The sequence below is a fragment of the Rattus norvegicus genome, chromosome 12 (assembly GCF_021556685.1).
Source record: "Rattus norvegicus strain SHRSP/BbbUtx chromosome 12, alternate assembly SHRSP_T2T, whole genome shotgun sequence".
Lineage (NCBI taxonomy): Eukaryota > Metazoa > Chordata > Mammalia > Rodentia > Muridae > Rattus > Rattus norvegicus.
The window spans coordinates 25868080-25884480 of record NC_141545.1 but is presented as its reverse complement, the minus strand read 5'-3'; the positions used below and the strand labels follow the sequence as shown (position 1 = coordinate 25884480).

The following is a 16401-nucleotide window of genomic DNA, read 5'->3' as shown; positions in this document are numbered from 1 at the left end:
TATCTCAAGTAGCCCAAGCTGTCCTTGAACTTTTTATTTATCTAAAGATGACAATGAAAGTCTACAGGTCCTCCTGCCTGGACTTCCCATGAGCAGGGATTACAGGTGAGCACCATCATGCCCCTTTATCTCCTGTAGGACATAAAATGTTTGCTTCTGTGCATGCCAGGCCAGCTCTACCACATGAACCACATTCTTAGCTGCAGTGAGGTCTGTGACGATGGCCTCCTGGTCCTGAGTCCTCACCTCTAGATTTCATCAGCCTTTCCTTTACTTTTTGGGGCCTCTGGGCAAACATGATTGCTAACTCATGCAAGAAGGGGGTGGACATGACGAGGCTCTCATATGCCATGTGCTAAGCCTCAGTATTTTTACACAACAGGCCCTTGTGAGTTCTACAGGATCCCAGCTGTCTCTTGTGCCCTGCTCCACTGCTGTCACCTACTGGCTCCTTAATCCTGAGTCATGGGTCTGTCCTAGTTTCATGTTTTGGACTCAATTGAATTTCTATGTGAACCCTGCTATGGGAAGAGACAAATGAATCTCTCTGAGTTTGAAGCCAGTCTGGTCTATGTATCCAGTTTCAGGGCAGCAACACTACATAGTAAAAATTTGTCTCAAAAAAATATCTAGGGGTTGGGGATTTAGCTCAGTGGTAGAGTGCTTGCCTAGCAAGCGCAAGGCCCTGGGTTCGATCCCCAGCTCCAAAAAAAAAAAAAAAAAAAAAAAAGAAAAGAAAAGAAAAAAAAATCTAAACCAAACCAAACAAACAAAAAACAACAAAACCAAAACCAAAACCAAAATCAACCAAAACCGAAGAAAATCAAACCAAACCAAACCAAACCAACAACAACAACAACAACAACAACAAAATCCCACATATCAAAATGCCAAGAAACCAAGCACAGAAACCAAAGGTTGATAGTCCAATAGGATGGTGTCCCTAATCATAATGAACGAGGGTGTCCTCTGGACTCTATATATCTGAACACACACTTACTTATATATGCATGAACCTGAGTGTGCACATAGGCGCTCTCTCTCTCTCTCTCTCTCTCTCTCTCTCTCTCACACACACACACACACACACACACACACACACATACACACACACACTCACACACATACACACACACACTCACACATATACACTCACACACTCATAGAAACACACACATTCTCTCTCTCCCTCTCCCTCTCTCTCTCTCTGTTTCTCTCTCTCACACACACATACAGAGAGACAGAGACAGAGATCTTTCAAGGCACCTTTGACAGCTGATCAGCTTCCACAACTTTCCCCAGTCTTCATCCTGAGCAAACATGGCCTCCCTCAGACCAGCCTCAGTGATTTTTAAGAGTCCACTTTCTGACAAGTCCACAGTACTAAGAGTATCTGATTTTGTGCCCAAATTGATTATCCCATGACAGTGATGAGAGAGAACAGGCTCAAGGCTTCCTATTTCTCCCTGACCACTCCCATTGGAGAAACATCTCTCAGATAACACATACTGCAGGCTCTGTGGGCCCTGACCCAACAGATAACCTCAGATGAAAAGTAGGATGGTGTCCTACTTTTCTCCTCTCCATTTGTGTCACACCCCCTACCTACACACTTCTTGATTTCTCTTCCCTAGTGACAACACACAGACCTCAAGGAAACTCAAAGTATCCTACTCAGACTGTGGGCTGAGTAGAGTGGAGAAGCTAGAGAGGGTGGAGGAAGGATGATGGCTGGAGGTGCAGACAGGAAGCTCAGGCTGCAGCTGAAGCTTCACAATAGCACAGCTGCCTGCTGCCATCTGACCTCGGGTTTCTCCCTAGGATGACATCATCATCTTCCTCTCCCTCATCTGCTGCCCAGCCTCAGCATGAGCACCCCCTGTCACTCTTTCCAAGGGAGTTACCAGGAAGTGGGTCTACACTGTGTCCTAAAGGCCAAGTCAGTGGGATTGGGGGACCAGCCCAGTCTCCTCCGGTAAGACGTCTGCCAACTTCTGCCGATAGCCAAGGACAGAGGCATTTATTAATGAATCATTGAGTTTGTGGTCACAGAAACAGAGAGACTTTCACTTCTCGCTGTGTTAGTGCTAGGTATGTAGCTTAAAAGCAAAACAACAATAAGCAACCCCCCAAAGAAACTGAAAACTACTAATAAACCAGGCATGGTAGTGGAACACTTCATCCCATTTTGGAGGATACAGCAGCCGTCCCGTCTCTGAATTTGAGGCCTGACTTGGTCGACAAAGCAAGGTCCAGCACAGTCAGATCTATAAAGTGGAAAGACCCCTTTCTCAAAAAGAAAAAGAAAACAAGAACAAACAAATAACATACTCTAAAGTATTATAGTCACAATTTTTATGTAAATCTGGAGAGAAAACTGGTATCATCTTCAAGTTCTCCATCCTCAACAGAAAGGAACCAACAGATGACCTTTCTCCATGACCTCTCTGTGTTGTTTGGAGTTTGGGTTGGCTTTGCTGTTGGTTTCAAGACAAAGTCTCCTGTAACTGAGGGGGCCTCAAACTCAAGAGGTCCTAAGTATAGCTTCATTTTCAATGGTTCTCAAGTTTCATAATGCTGGGTTCTCATAAGCGTCATAATTTCCTCATGTTGGGGTGACTCCACCCATAAAAGTGTTTCTTTGCTATTTCATGACTGTGGTTTTGTGACTGTTATGATCTTAATATAAACATCTGATATGCAGGATATCTGTTATGCAACCCTTGTGAAAACTTCTTTCTAATCTCAAAGAGGTGAGGACTCGCAGGTTGAGAACCAGTGCTCCAACTGATTTATCGCCTTGAGGAATCCCTGTTGTTTTTAAAGACGTGATCTTTCTTTGGCCTGAAACTCATCAATAGGCTAGACTACACGGACCGCCAATTGATGACTCTGTTTCCTGTCTCTTTCTTGGACTGGGTTGAGATTGCAAATTTCTGGCACATCCCTGGGTTGTAACATGTAGTCTCGGGATCAAACTCAGGTCCTCCTACCCATGTCCCGTGCTTTTCTGACTGAATCCTCTCTCTGGCTCCCTTGCATGTCTGTCATAATAAACTTCCCAACATTTCCTCAGTGTCCCTTGAGATCACATGTGCTCACCTGGCTGGGGATTAGACTTTACTCTGCTAGCTTGTAGGAGGAGATACTGTGTCAGTTTGTCAGCCATGCTGGTTCTCAGTCCTGACTCTCAGCTGATCTCTGTGTTCATACAACAGGAGGGGACCAGGGCAGCAAACAGCTCTGCTGCAGCCAGGCAGGGACTGGACTAAGAGTCACCAGGACCTGAGGGTATTGATCAGCTGATCTGTACAACACAGCAAGTCAGAGCAATGCCTACTAGTGTACTGACTCATTTCCCTTCCTTCCCCCTTCCCTTCCTTCCCCCTGCTCTAAGCTCTTGACACATCTCTGCTTTCTCTGTTCTGTACACACCATGTGTCCCCTTTGCCTCCCTGGAATCTGAATCTCTAACTCTCCCTCTTGATGCAGGGTGCTACCACTCTGCAGATTTAGTCTCAGGATCTGAAGCTCAGTCAGACTTCTGCTGTCTGATCTTCTACCTCTCAGCTCTTTTACTTATAGTAGTGGAGGGCAGAGCCTGTCTGAAACAGTGGGATGCACATTTAAATGTTTATTTGTAAACTTCCGTTACAGGCCAGCATCTATGCATCTGTGTTCTTATCCTGTAGTCTTCTAGTTCCCACGGCTTTAAATCTGCTCTGACCTCAGTCCATGCTTGGCTCTTGTGCTGTGTGTTCAGTGGAGTACATTGTCCTACAGCTTGCTGTAACTGCTGATGTCCTTGAACTCCTGATCCTCCTCCCTTCCCTTCCCTAGTGCTGGGATTATGGTGTCCCCCAATTTGTACCCATTACTCTTTCTTAAAATACTTACGAGTTTTAGGAGACAAAACATTTAATTTTATAAAAATGCAATTGGAATTCAAAACTGAACTGCATTGTATTTTTAGTGTTTTTGTGTTGTAAGGAGATAATGTATAGAATTTTCCATTCTGCAAATATACTTATGCTTTCAGTATTTCCCTAATGTTTTAAAAACTTTACTATGGACAGTTTGTTTCCACATGTGCATATTTGCATATGTACACACATGTGGATGATAGAGGAAAACCTTGGGCATTGCCCTTTGGGAGGTGTCCTCTCTTGACTGTAAGACAGGTCAGTCATTGGTCTCACCCACTATATAAGGCTGGCAGCTCATTGAGCCATGCTCACAGCGATGCTAGTGTCTTTGACTGCCCAATCATCTGACAACTCTTTATATGGCTCCTGGGATGATGCCCATATCCCTGTTTGTGGAACAAACATTTCAACTGAGCCAAAAGTTCAGATGGTGCTTTGTAATTTTGCTCAGGAGTGTTAGGTTTCTAGTGTCCAACATTTTTTTTTTTTTGATTCTTGTAGTTTTAAGATCTCCCTCCACATTTCTGACTGTTTGTGATTCTATTACACACCATGCTTTTAATTTCCATTTTAGTCTCACTCAAGATGCCCAACTCAAGAGGTGTCCCTTTTTATAGCTATCACTGCCTGTAACATGTTGTCTGACTGTGCTGGTCTACCCTCAGATCTTCTTTAACAACCACAGCTCTTTCCAGATGAGCAGTCAGCCCCTGAGTTTCCTGGTGCCTCCTTGAATTCCTTAGGAGCAGGCTCTGTGTTCATCTGCATTTGCTCCTCTAGTTTCCAGGTGGTCAGGAAGGACAGCAGGTCCCAGGGATACAATTCTTGAGGAGCTCTGGCACATTTCCCTCTTTCTGTTCTCTTTACTGTTCCCTGCCCTTCTCCATCTCCCACAGCTGAGAACACTCCCAGTGGGGAAGCTCATGTGAGGCTTGTCCTGGACCACTTACCTTTGCTTCCACCACAGGAAGATCATCTAAAGGACATGATGACCACAATTTTGGCCATGACCTTCCCAAGCATGGATCCCAGGTTCAGCAGTGAAGGATTTCTCTGGCCTACTCTGTCCTCCAGGCCAATTGTCTTGAGTGCATAGGGGATGATGGAGGGGTTCCTCATGGTGGTGCTGAATGCTGGGGAGAGTTGAGAAGTGAGTGGACCCTCGCTGGATGAGGGAGGGATGGGTGAGTGTCACATCCTGTCTCCTCTGTGGGATGTGGGATGGGGAACATCTCTTAGAAGTTCACACAGGGAAGGAAACAGATGCTTAAGGCTGAGACTATTAGAAAGTAAGCTATAATGCTCAGTCCATAACTGTCCTGACTGTGTGTCCACAGATTTTCAATGGGTCACAGAAAAGAAAGCCAGTGATTTTTTTGTACATAATTGTATGTAGCATACAGATATGATCAGTTCATAGTGAGTTTGCTGCTTGGGCTTTGGAACCCGATTTGATCTCTAGTGTCCATATAAAGAGGCCAGCAAGACCTTTAACCTTAGCAAAAGAGACAAGGCAGGCAGCGCTCTGTGAGTGGACAGTTAGCCTGGTCTATGTGTCTAGTTAGCCTGGTCTATGTGTCTAGTTCCACACCAAACACAGCTGAGCGATCTGTAATCCTAGGACTGAGGAAGTGCAGACAGGCTTGTCTGTACAGCTCACTGGCCAGTCAATCTAACCTCCACGGGAAACTTGGAGTCAGTGAGAGAGCCTGATGCAAAAATGAGGAGGATGAGACCTTAGGCTCTCCTCTAGCTTCAACATGCATAAACCAATGCATGCACACAAAGACAGATACACAGAGACACACACATATAGACACACATACAGGTATATTTTATGCTTTTAGTTTACAAAATGATAATAATTGTGCTCAGCTTATATTTGAGAGAAAAGTTTTTTTTTTTAAATTAGACTGAAAGGTCTAATGAAATATAGGTTGATGTCATTATGCAGGTGAAGGCAGGTACAGGATAGAATGAGGCCTGTCATTGGATGAGAAGGAAGGATGGGCAGGAGAAATGTTTTAGAGGAGGAGAAGACTTGAGCGGGAGGGAGGGCAGCTGAGAGAACATGGAGGCGGAGGTTGAGAATTTTCTCTGCACATTTACCTGTTGTTATGACTATTCTTAAGGGATGGATGTGTACAGGAGTTTATGTGTCTAGATGAGCAAATTATACCTTGTTTAGGTGGGCATTTATATCTTATCAATTGGATCAGAGGTTATTGTGTTGTGTGTTCTTTCATGTGGTGATTTAATTGAGTTCAAGAGATTGTGTGGTGACTGTACACACTGGGCTACCATGGAATAGGGATGTGTATGTCTGGCATCGTGTCAACCTGTCTTGGGAACTAGATGGCTGGAGAGATTGTTGCTAGAGAGTACCCATTGTCTGTGTGATATGGGATGGAATATAGTGTGTGAGAAGCTTTGTTGACTGAAATGAAAATATCCAATGGATGCCTTGTGGCCCTATGGTGCTGGCACTAATGTGGTATAAAAGAAACCTTCTTAAAAAATTTTTTACTGCAACAGTGGGGGACATAATACAAAAGAGATTGAGGAGGGGTAGGGAAGGAATAGAGAAAATATAGAGGAAAGGGGCAAAGAGATTACCACCCACTTAGGAAATGGAATAGAGTAGGTAACGTAGACTGTCAAGGTGGAAGAAAGGAAAACCAGCCATGCCAAGGGCTGGGACATGTCTCCCAGCCAAAATTGGGGACTGGGCCCAAGAGCCCTGTCATGTTGTCAGTAACCACAAGGGCAGTTCTTATGCAACATGGGAAAAGAAGTCAGATCAATAAGGAAGTTTCTGGCCACAAGGAGGTGGAGATGGAGAGGTCCTGCCCTACTCAGTCTTCCCCTTGAGAATGTCTGAGCGTGTGTATCACTTTACCCTGATTCTCTCTGGATTGCTGAGTGCCCCAGTGTCCCTAGCAGGGCATCAATGCCTTCCTGACAGCCCTGCTGGTCTCACTTCCTGGACAGAATCTGGCCATGGCTCAGACTCTCCTTCTTTTGCTGTCGGCAACATGTCTGCACACTGGTGAGTGGTGGGGACCTCACTAGCAGGGACTGAACCAGAGGAGGGGACAGAGTGGCTTGGAAAAGTGGGTGTCTTGTGTCCAGTGTCTGGTAGAGGAGCCAGCCAGGTCTCTCTGTCCTAAGAGTTCAACCTTCAGAGTGAGCACAACCCAACCCTTCTTTCTTTTTGCTGTCCCTGCAGTCATAGGGACAGTCCTGCCCTGTGTCCCACCCCTCCCTGCCGATGAAGACTCAGGATGCTCAGGGTTGTCCTTTAAATCCCTGCAGTGGCTTCAGATTCTCCCTGTCCTTCCCAGGGAACTCAGCAGGATTCACAAGAGAAAATGACCTTGGTTTCAACCAACCAGCTGTCCTCTCAGGAGTCCAGGGCGGCTCCATCGAGGTCCCCTTCTCCTTCTACTTCCCCTGGGAGTTGGCCAAGGATCCTCAGATGAGCATAGCCTGGAGATGGAAAAACTACCATGGGGAAGTCATCTACAACTCCACCCAGCCTTTCCTTCACGAGCATTTTAAGGGCCGGCTCATCATGAACTGGACACAGGGTCAGACATCTGGTGTCCTCAGAATCCTGAACTTGAAGGAGAATGACCAGGCCACATACTTCGGCCGAGTTTTTCTGCAAACCACAGAAGGCATGAAGTTGTGGCAGTCAATCCCTGGCACCAAACTCATCATTCATGGTGAGTCACCATGACTCAGGCTTTCACACCTGTGGCTTCCTTGTTCCCTAGATATCACATCAGGGTCCACAAGTCTGAGCTTCTTTTCATATTCCTTTCCCTCGCCTCTGCCCAAACATCTGCCACCTGCATCTTTCCTTGCAGTTGGGAGAAGTCTTTGTTGCCTCCTATGTCTGTCATCCTCTGCTCAGACAGAATCAGACAGGACTCGAGGCTTCAGTACCCCATAGTTCACACCCTTATTTTGACAAAACTAACTAAAGTCTTGTCCTCTTTCACCTGTGACCTCGAGCTGAATATAATTCTCCAGGATGGAGCCGACTCTCTTGTTTTTGTGGCAGGGCTCTAGTTGGTACCTATGTGAAGCTTCTTCACATAGCTCCAATGTCAGCACAGAACATAGAGTCGGGGCCATTGGATGTTCTGGTGTTCTCAGGTCTAACTGTAACTGCCACATGTCCCTATAGTCCCTCATTTCACCTCATAGTTCCCCAGGACACACCTATCTTCTCTCCCCAGTCTCTTCAGTCATTAGAACATGATTAAGAAAGTGTTTCCATTTCCATGATGTGGCTGCTCTGTCTTCTGATCCCTCCAGCCCCTCTGATGCTGAAGGAACTGGAGTCCCCTGGATTGGGAGCCCTGAGCCCATTGTAGTGCCTTGTGTTCCTGCATAGGGACCAAGAGAATCTGGGTCCTGTGTGTTGCTGCGTTGTTTCCTTCAACCTTTCTCTGTTGCTCCCCATAACCCCACTTTTTTTAAATGTGAGTACTTCTTTATTTCCTGTTTTCTTTCTATCTTGTTTATTTATTTTATATCAGTTTCTCAGCTTGTAGCCCTGGCTTTTCCAGTACTCAGTATAGAGACCCATCTGGTCTCGAACTCACAGCAATCTGCCTTGCCTCTGCCTCCTGAGTGTGGACAGTACAGCATGTGCCACAAAATCCAGAGGTGCCTCCTGACTGTCCTAAACTAAACTATGAGAGGATGTGCACAGCACAATTATCTGTGCAGATTATAGCTACCATGTTGACCTGTAGTAGCATTTGATAGCTGCTGCCTGGAGTTAGAGAGAAAGTATTCATTTTATATATGTGTCTAGTTCAGTCATTCTCTAATTTACTAAATCTGCAAATCTTTTATACAGTTCTTCATGTTGTGGGGACCCACATCCCTAAAAGTATACCATTGCTACTTTATAACTTTAATTATCCTATTTTTATGAATCACAATGAAATACCTGAAATGTGTGATACCTGATAAGTAATCCATGATGGATAATGATGCACAGGTCTAGAACCCCTGGTTTAGAATTCGCAAATAGGTAAATATTGGGAAAAAATTTCTCAGTTATGTGTATAAAGCAAAGGAATCTATTCTTCCCTGGAGAGAGCTGCACACCTAAAGCTAAAATTGTGTTTTTTCTTTTACACATTTCGGCATATTCGGTGTGTATGAACATGTGGGTGTGTAAAGGCAGATATATGTGTGTGTGTGTGTGTGTGTGTGTGTGTGTGTGTGTGTACATATGTTTATGTCTGTAGTGGTTAGAGGAGATCTTAAGGTCTCATCCACCTTACTTTTGGGACAAGCTCTCTCACTGGCTTTAAGTTTTTCATCGAGGCTAGGTTGGCAGGCCAGTGAGCCACAGGGACAAGTCTGCCTCCACCTCCTCAGCTCTAGGATTACAGCTCCCTTGGCTCTGTTTGACATGGAACTAGACACATAGACCAGGTTACCTGTCCACTCACAGGGCTCTGCCTGCCTCTGTCTCTTGGGCTAGGAGCAAGGTCATGCAGCCTTCACCAGGTTCTTGATATTGATACTGGGGACCAAATTCAGGTTCTTGAGTCCAAGGACCAAACTCACTGTGAATTAACCATATCTGTATGTTACATACATTTAAGTAAAAAAAAATCACTGTATTTTTCTGACTTAGTATCTGTGAGCCAATGAAAATTAGTGAACACACAGCCAGGACAGTTGGGGACTGTGCATTTGAGCTTACTCTTCTGGAGTCTCAGCCTTAAGCATGTGTGCCCTTTCTTGTGTGAACTTCTAACAGCTGTTCTGCGTCCTGCATCCAACCAAGGAGACAAGGTGTGACACTCACCCATTCCTCACCTCATTCAGGGAGCATTTTCTCACTTCTCATCTCTCCACAGCTCTCATTACTACCCCGGGGAGCCCCTTCATCATCCCCTCTGCAGTCCTCACAGCTGGCCTGGAGGACACAAGGGGCCAGAGGAATCCTTCACTGCTGAACTTGGGAGCCATGGTTGGGATGGTCATGGCCAAAGTTGTGGTCATCATCCCCCTCTATGGATGGGTGATCTTCCTGTGGTGGAAACAAAGGTAAGTTGTCCAGGACAGGCCTCACCTGAGCTTCCCTACTGGGAGTGTTCCCAGCTGTGGGAGATGGAGAAGGGCAGGGAAGAGTAAAGAGAAGAGAAGGAGGGAAATTTGCCTGAACTCCTCAAGAACTGCATGAAGCCTGCTGTCCTTCCTGACCACCTGGAAATCAGAGGAGCAAATGCAGATGAACACAGTGCCTGCTCCTGGGAATTCAAGTAGGCACGCAGGAACCTCAGGGGCTGACTGTTCATCTGGAAAAACCGTGTCTGCTGTAGAAGAAATGAGGGTAGACCAGCTTTTGCAGACAACACGTTACCGGAAGTGATATGTATAAGTAGAGACACCTCTTTGAGTTGGGCATCTGTAACTAAAATGGAAATGAATGGACACAGAAAGAGAAAGAAATGTGTATGGAGAACTTAACACTACAACAAGCAAAAGAGTTGGACACCAGAAGTATAACCCCCCTCAGCGAAATCATGAAACACCCATTGGAGTGTCTCAGTTGAAGTGATTTTTCCACAGTCACATGAGCATGATACCAGGAGCCATAGAAAGAGTTGTCAGATGCTAGGACAGGCTGATGCGCTCAGATCCCTGTGGCTCCCTGTGCTGCCCACCTTAGCTACTGGGTCTAATGAGTGACCTTCCTCACAATCCAGAGAGGACAGCTCCTAAAGGAAAATGCCCAAGGTTGTCCTCCAGCAGCACACAAGTGTACACATTTTCAAATATTCACATGTGGTTATGCTCTGTTCAAAGTAAATTTTACAAAAAGATTAGGGAAGTACTCTAAATCCAAGCATATTGGCAGAATGGAAAAGTTTATACATTATGTCCCTGCAAAACACACACATACATACACAACACACAAACAGACACACACACACTTGAAAATACAATGTTCTTTTGCAAAATCCCATTATATTTTTGTATAAACAAATTATTTGTCTTCAAATATTCATGGGTACTCTAAGAAATAAAATTGGGGACAAAGAGGGGTACAAAATAAGTCCAGCCCTTGGGAAATCCAGAGAAGGGAATCAGGGCTTCACGTCTATCTACAGTTACATAGCAAGCTGTAGGCCACTGGGCTCCAAATGTCTTGTACACCCAACACAAGACCTACATGTGAACTGAGGTCAGAGTTGATTTAGATCCATTGGGACTACAGGATATGGATAGAGATGCATAGATGGTGGAGTGTAATGGAAGTTTACAAATGAACATTTAAATGTGCATCCCACTGTTTCAGACAGGCTCTGCCCTGTGTTCCTGTAAGTAGAAGAACTGAGAGGTGGAAGAGCAGCAGCCTGAATGACCGCAGAAGTCTGACTGGGATTAAATCCCTGAGTCTCAGACTGCAGGATGCAGCAGCCTACACTGAGAGGGACAGCTAGAAAGCAAGACTTCAGGGAGGCAAGAGGGAGACACAGTGAGTGTAGAGCAGAGAAGGCAGAGATGTGTCAAGAAAGTAGAGCAGGGAAAAGGACTGAAAGGGAGACAGGATATGGGTGAGTTCACTAGTAGTCATCTGACATGCTGTGTTATACAGAAAGAAGGCAGACTCCTGGCCTCAGGTCCTGCTGATTCTCAGACCTGTGCCTACCTGGATGCAGCAGACATGTGTGATGCCCTCATCCCCTCCTGTTGTGTGCACACAGGGAACAGCTGAGAGGCAGGAATGAGAACCAGCGTGGCTGACCCACTGACACAATTTCTTCTCCTACAGGCCAGCAGAATAAAGACTATACCCTAGTAAGGTGAGTGCCTGTCATCTCAAGGGACGGATGAGGAGCTGCTTGGAAGTTCATTATGAGAGGCATGAATGCAATCCAGAGTGATGATTCAGTCAGAAACGCATGGCACAGGGGTACGAGGACCTGAGTTTGATGGATTAGGGGCTCCCACCTAGGGATGTGATGTCGCAGGAACTTGCAATCCCAGCCCTAGTCCAGCAAGAGACAAGCAGAGACAGATTGGCTGAACACCTAGTCTAGAACAACTGGTGAGTTCCAGGCCTGTGAAAGATTGTGTCTTTAACAACTAGGGGGATTATTCAACGTGAAAATCATGGACATAACATTTTCTTAATTGATTTTACCTAAAATATTTTAAATTACACATTAAGGAAGAAAAATAATATATGCCAGTGAGATAGCTCAGTGGGAAATGCCCTCTACTGCCTAGCCCAGTGATGTGGAAATGATTTCTGGGGACCCTAATGGTACACAGAGAACACTGACCCTGGACAACTGTCATCTGTCTTTCCTGGATGCCCAACCGATCCTGGTGACAAATAATCTTTTATTCCTCATCTAACAGGCTCCCCAGTGCTAGGATCTCCCATCAGGGAGGTGAGTTTATATCAAAGTTGGTGACCAGACACCCTGCATCCCACAACCTTCCATGGCTTCTCGCTGGGAGTCAGTCATCATGGCTGCAGGATTCTCCTGTGAAAATCACCATTCTTGGATAACTCCCACTTCTGCCATGTGGGCTCTGACACCCTTGTTTGGAACCAACGTCCTCCTGTGTGTCTCTGGGCCTGAAAGCCTGACTGTGCTGTTGTCTCTCTGCTCATGGAGTTATTGACACTGTTAATAAATATCTTACTCCCAGCAATCCATCTCAGTGTCTCTCCTGAGCCCCCATCCTTTTCCCTTCCTGACACTTCTTAGAGAGTGTAGACTGTGTCTAGGGTGTAGGTCACTGGAATAGATGTAAGGGCCATGGTTTTCATTGAAACCCACAGCCTGAGAATCAGATTTCTCCTCTTCTTTACTCTCTGGATGCTGACATCTCATCCAGAGTCACCCCTCCCCACATGCTTCACATCAAGTGTCAGAGCATGGCTTGCTTGGGTCCCATGTTGAGCTTTCTTTACTCACAAGCCCAATTGTATGCCCTCACTTTCTCATTTCCTTCCATGTTGACATTCTGCACTCTTGGTTCTCTCCTAAAATGGGAAATATGTCCCAAGTCCAGTCTGTCCTAATATATGATAGTCAGCAGGTCACCTTATAATAAAAATTTGTGGGTATAGAGGAAACCATCCAGAGTGACCCAGAAGGAATGAAACCATGCTTCTCATGACAGAAGAATTTTATGTCTATGCTCCATAGAGATCTACCAACCATAGTGAGCCATAAATGAAGAGGTATGGATACAGCTCCAGTTCTCCAATCACAAGCCTTCAATGAATATCTTCCATGGGCCTATTCTTGGTCATTGGGAAGTCGTTTGGTCATGAGGAGTTCACCAAAACTGATGTGGCTAAAGTGAAGTGCCCTGGAACAGCTGTGAGATGTCTACTATGGTTGTGACTGCATCCTAGACCCTGAGACTGAACTCAGCAGCTCTAAGGGGCATGGTGATATTGGGCATTCCTGGTGTGTTTACACAGATGGCTGCCAAGATGCTGGTCTGTCCAGTCCTCTCAAGGAGGTTCATGCACCGGAAAGAAGGGGCCTTAATCCACTTTTTCAAATGGTCATGTGACTTCTCAGGTCTTTTTCCATTGAATAAGAGGGAAAACCGAGAGATAAGCCCAGAGCAAAGACTTATAGAGCCAACATTCTCACCTCTACATATGTGCTTAAGCTCAGGTTGTGTACACTTAGGCAGCCTGTGTCTTTGATCTGCCAAAAGGGAACATTATGTTCCAACTAGAGAGTAGATATTGGCTTCTGTCCTGGTGACAAATGTTTGGAATTTATGTTCCCTAGACTGTACTGATCAGTAAGAAAAAGGAATAAAAGAAAATGAGGATTATAACATTCCTGTTATCCCAACAATTGACAGGTTGTGATGGGAATATTATCAATTTTAACATTGATTGTCAACCTGTGGGCCACCACCTCTCTAAAACTAGGAGAATGTTTTCACAGCAGTCACATTTCGGATATCCTGAATATCAGATGTTTATATTATGATCATAACTGTAGCATAATCATGAAATACCAATGAAATAATTCTATGATTGGAGTCACCCCAACATGAGGAAATATCAGAGCATTAGGAAGCTTGAGAACCACAGAATTAGCGGCTATTCTTGGTACCTCTTGAGTTTAGGCCAGCCTGGGTTACATGAGACTCTGTTGTTACATCAACAGCAAAGCCTAACAAAACTGAAATCAGTAAAGTGTGTCATGAAGAAAGGGTCCTCACTTAGCTCCCTTTTCGTTGGAGATGGAGAACTTGAATATGATACTTAGCTTCTCTCCAGATTTATATAAAATATAACGTGACTAGCAATACTTCAGTTTATGTGTGTTTGTTTTTGTTTTCTTCTGTTTTGGAGGAGGGGGTTTCTCTATTATATACATCTGATTGTCCTGGGACTTGCTTTGTACACAAAGTCTGGCCTCAAAGTCAGAAAATCTCCTTCTGCTGCATCCTACTAAATGTACCGACATGGTAGGGTATTAACTTTCCTGTTTTTTGTTCATTTATTTGTTTTGGTTTTGGTTTGTTTTAAGCTAAATATAATAACCCTGAGGAGGGGGGGGTATGAGTTTCACTGTTTCTGTGACAACAAACTTGATGACATACCTATAAATGTCTCTGTCCTTGGCTATCAGCAGATGTTGGGGGAGACTGAACTGTTTCCCCAGTCCCACTCACTGGACCTTTAGAACACAGTATAGAGTCTCTTCCTCGGGACTCCCCTGGACAGGTGTGCAGGCAAGAGCTCATCTGAGGCTGAGGAGCAGGTGAGGCAGATGAAGATGATGATGTCATTTTAGGGAAGAAACATGAGGTCAGTTGACAGCAGGCAACTGTGCTATCGTAAAAGTGAAGCTTTGGCCTCATCATCCTGTCTACACCACCAGCTGCCATTCTTCCCCCACCCTCTCTAGCTTCTCCACTCTCTCTAGGCACCACTCTTGGGGGTTACTTTGTGAACACACTCTGGATCTTTGGCTGGTCACTAGGGAAGAGAGATCAATGAGTGTGTGTGTAAGCAAGTGGTGAAAAGAATGAAGATGAGAGAGGGACAGTTTTCATCTATGAGGTTATCTGCTGGGCCCACAGAGCCTGCAGTATGTGTTATCTGAGGGATGTCTCTGGAATTGGATCATCCACAGAGAATCAGGAAGGGTTGAGCCTGTTTTCTCCCTCTGCTCTCATGTGATAAGTTAATTAGTTATAAAGTCAGAGAGTCTGAATGCTGTGAACAACGTCAGAAACTAGAGTCTCAAGAATCACAGAGCCCACTCTTAGGGAGGCCTTGTTTAGTCAGGATGATGACGGGCAATATGTTGTAGCAGATCATATGCGAAAGGATCCTTGCATGATATGTGTCTGAGATCCGGTGTATTTGTGTGCAAGTCAGTTTGGGCTCATGTGTGGAAGTGCAGAGGATAATCTCAGGTATGGTAATTAGCAACACCATCCAAGTTCACCATCAACTTTGTGTTTCTGTTTTTGATTGGTTGGTGTTTTGTTTGATACATAGACTTTTGTAGGTTTGGCTGGGATTTCTTTGTTCATGCAGTTGGGGTTTTTTTGGTTTGTTTATTCTTTGACACAAGTTTTCACTCTATTCCCTTTGCTGTCTAAAATCTGGATACAAAGACCATACAGCACAAACTCAATGAGATCCATGTGCTTCTGTTTTCCTTCTCCCAAATCTAGACTTGTATGCCCATGAACAATGTGGGTTATAATTTTTTAAATAACACTCACTCATTCATTCTGGTATGTGTAGGGTAGGTGGAGACACATTGGCTACTCCCTCAGCATCACTCATATTCTAACCCTGCCAGCTGACACGACCCATGGTCCTGTGCTATGCAAAAGCCCAGTGTGCACACCAAAACCACAGACTTCCTGTCCCAAGAACAGATCATGATTTGGGATTAAGGAGCCAGCAGGTGGCAGCAGTGCAGCTGACCACAGGGCGTAGTTGGCATCCTTAGAACCCACCAGAGGCTGCTGTATTAAAAACGTGGTGTCCAGCAGCTGACTTATGGCAGTCTTGTCAGGTCCAGGCCCTTCTTGGGTGGGTTCGTAATCAGATGACCTTCTACCCAGAGACCTCAGACAGGCAGGATAAGGTAGATGAAATCTGGAGATGAGTGCTCATGGCCATGAGGACATTTTTACCTCACTGAGCCAAAGATTGTCATATGGTAGAATGCGTTCTTGCCTGTCATGGACAGAAAATGATGTTCTTTGTCCACTGAGTGACAAAGGAGCAGAATCATGCACACCTGTATTCACCACTGAGGGGATGCACAGATAGGAGGGTGTGTAGGAGTTTCAAATCATCCTTGAATACATAACAAATTTAAGGACAAGCTTGGCCAAACCACAGCCTAAATATCTGTCAGATGAGCACCTGTTATCCCAAAAGGTTGGGGACGCTTCAGGGAAGTTTATTGTG

The 16401-nt window shown here is 45.1% G+C and overlaps 1 protein-coding gene across 13 annotated transcripts; it reads left to right on the top strand.

Moving 5' to 3' along the window:
- Positions 1 to 6719: 6719 nt before the first annotated feature.
- On the top strand, positions 6720 to 14566 carry Pilrb2 (paired immunoglobin like type 2 receptor beta 2). Of its 13 annotated transcripts, none has more exons than XR_015633976.1 (5): positions 6720 to 6975; positions 7242 to 7654; positions 9821 to 10010; positions 11743 to 12018; positions 12336 to 12635. XR_015633976.1 is itself a non-coding variant. In XM_087578337.1 (5 exons), exons 1-4 carry the CDS (start codon positions 6800 to 6802, stop codon positions 11753 to 11755), a joined length of 792 nt encoding a protein of 263 aa, XP_087434463.1. In that variant the 5' UTR covers positions 6720 to 6799; the 3' UTR covers positions 11756 to 11773; positions 13136 to 14438.
- Positions 14567 to 16401: the final 1835 nt, after the last annotated feature.

Bases quoted from the DNA above. Each gene is read 5' to 3' on its own strand.
- Pilrb2 (XM_087578337.1), top strand. From the start codon at position 6,800: ATGTCTGAGCGTGTGTATCACTTTACCCTGATTCTCTCTGGATTGCTG. The intron at 6,976-7,241 runs GTGAGTGGTGGG...AAATCCCTGCAG, and splicing joins GGCAACATGTCTGCACACTG to TGGCTTCAGATTCTCCCTGT. The intron at 7,655-9,820 runs GTGAGTCACCAT...ATCTCTCCACAG, and splicing joins CACCAAACTCATCATTCATG to CTCTCATTACTACCCCGGGG.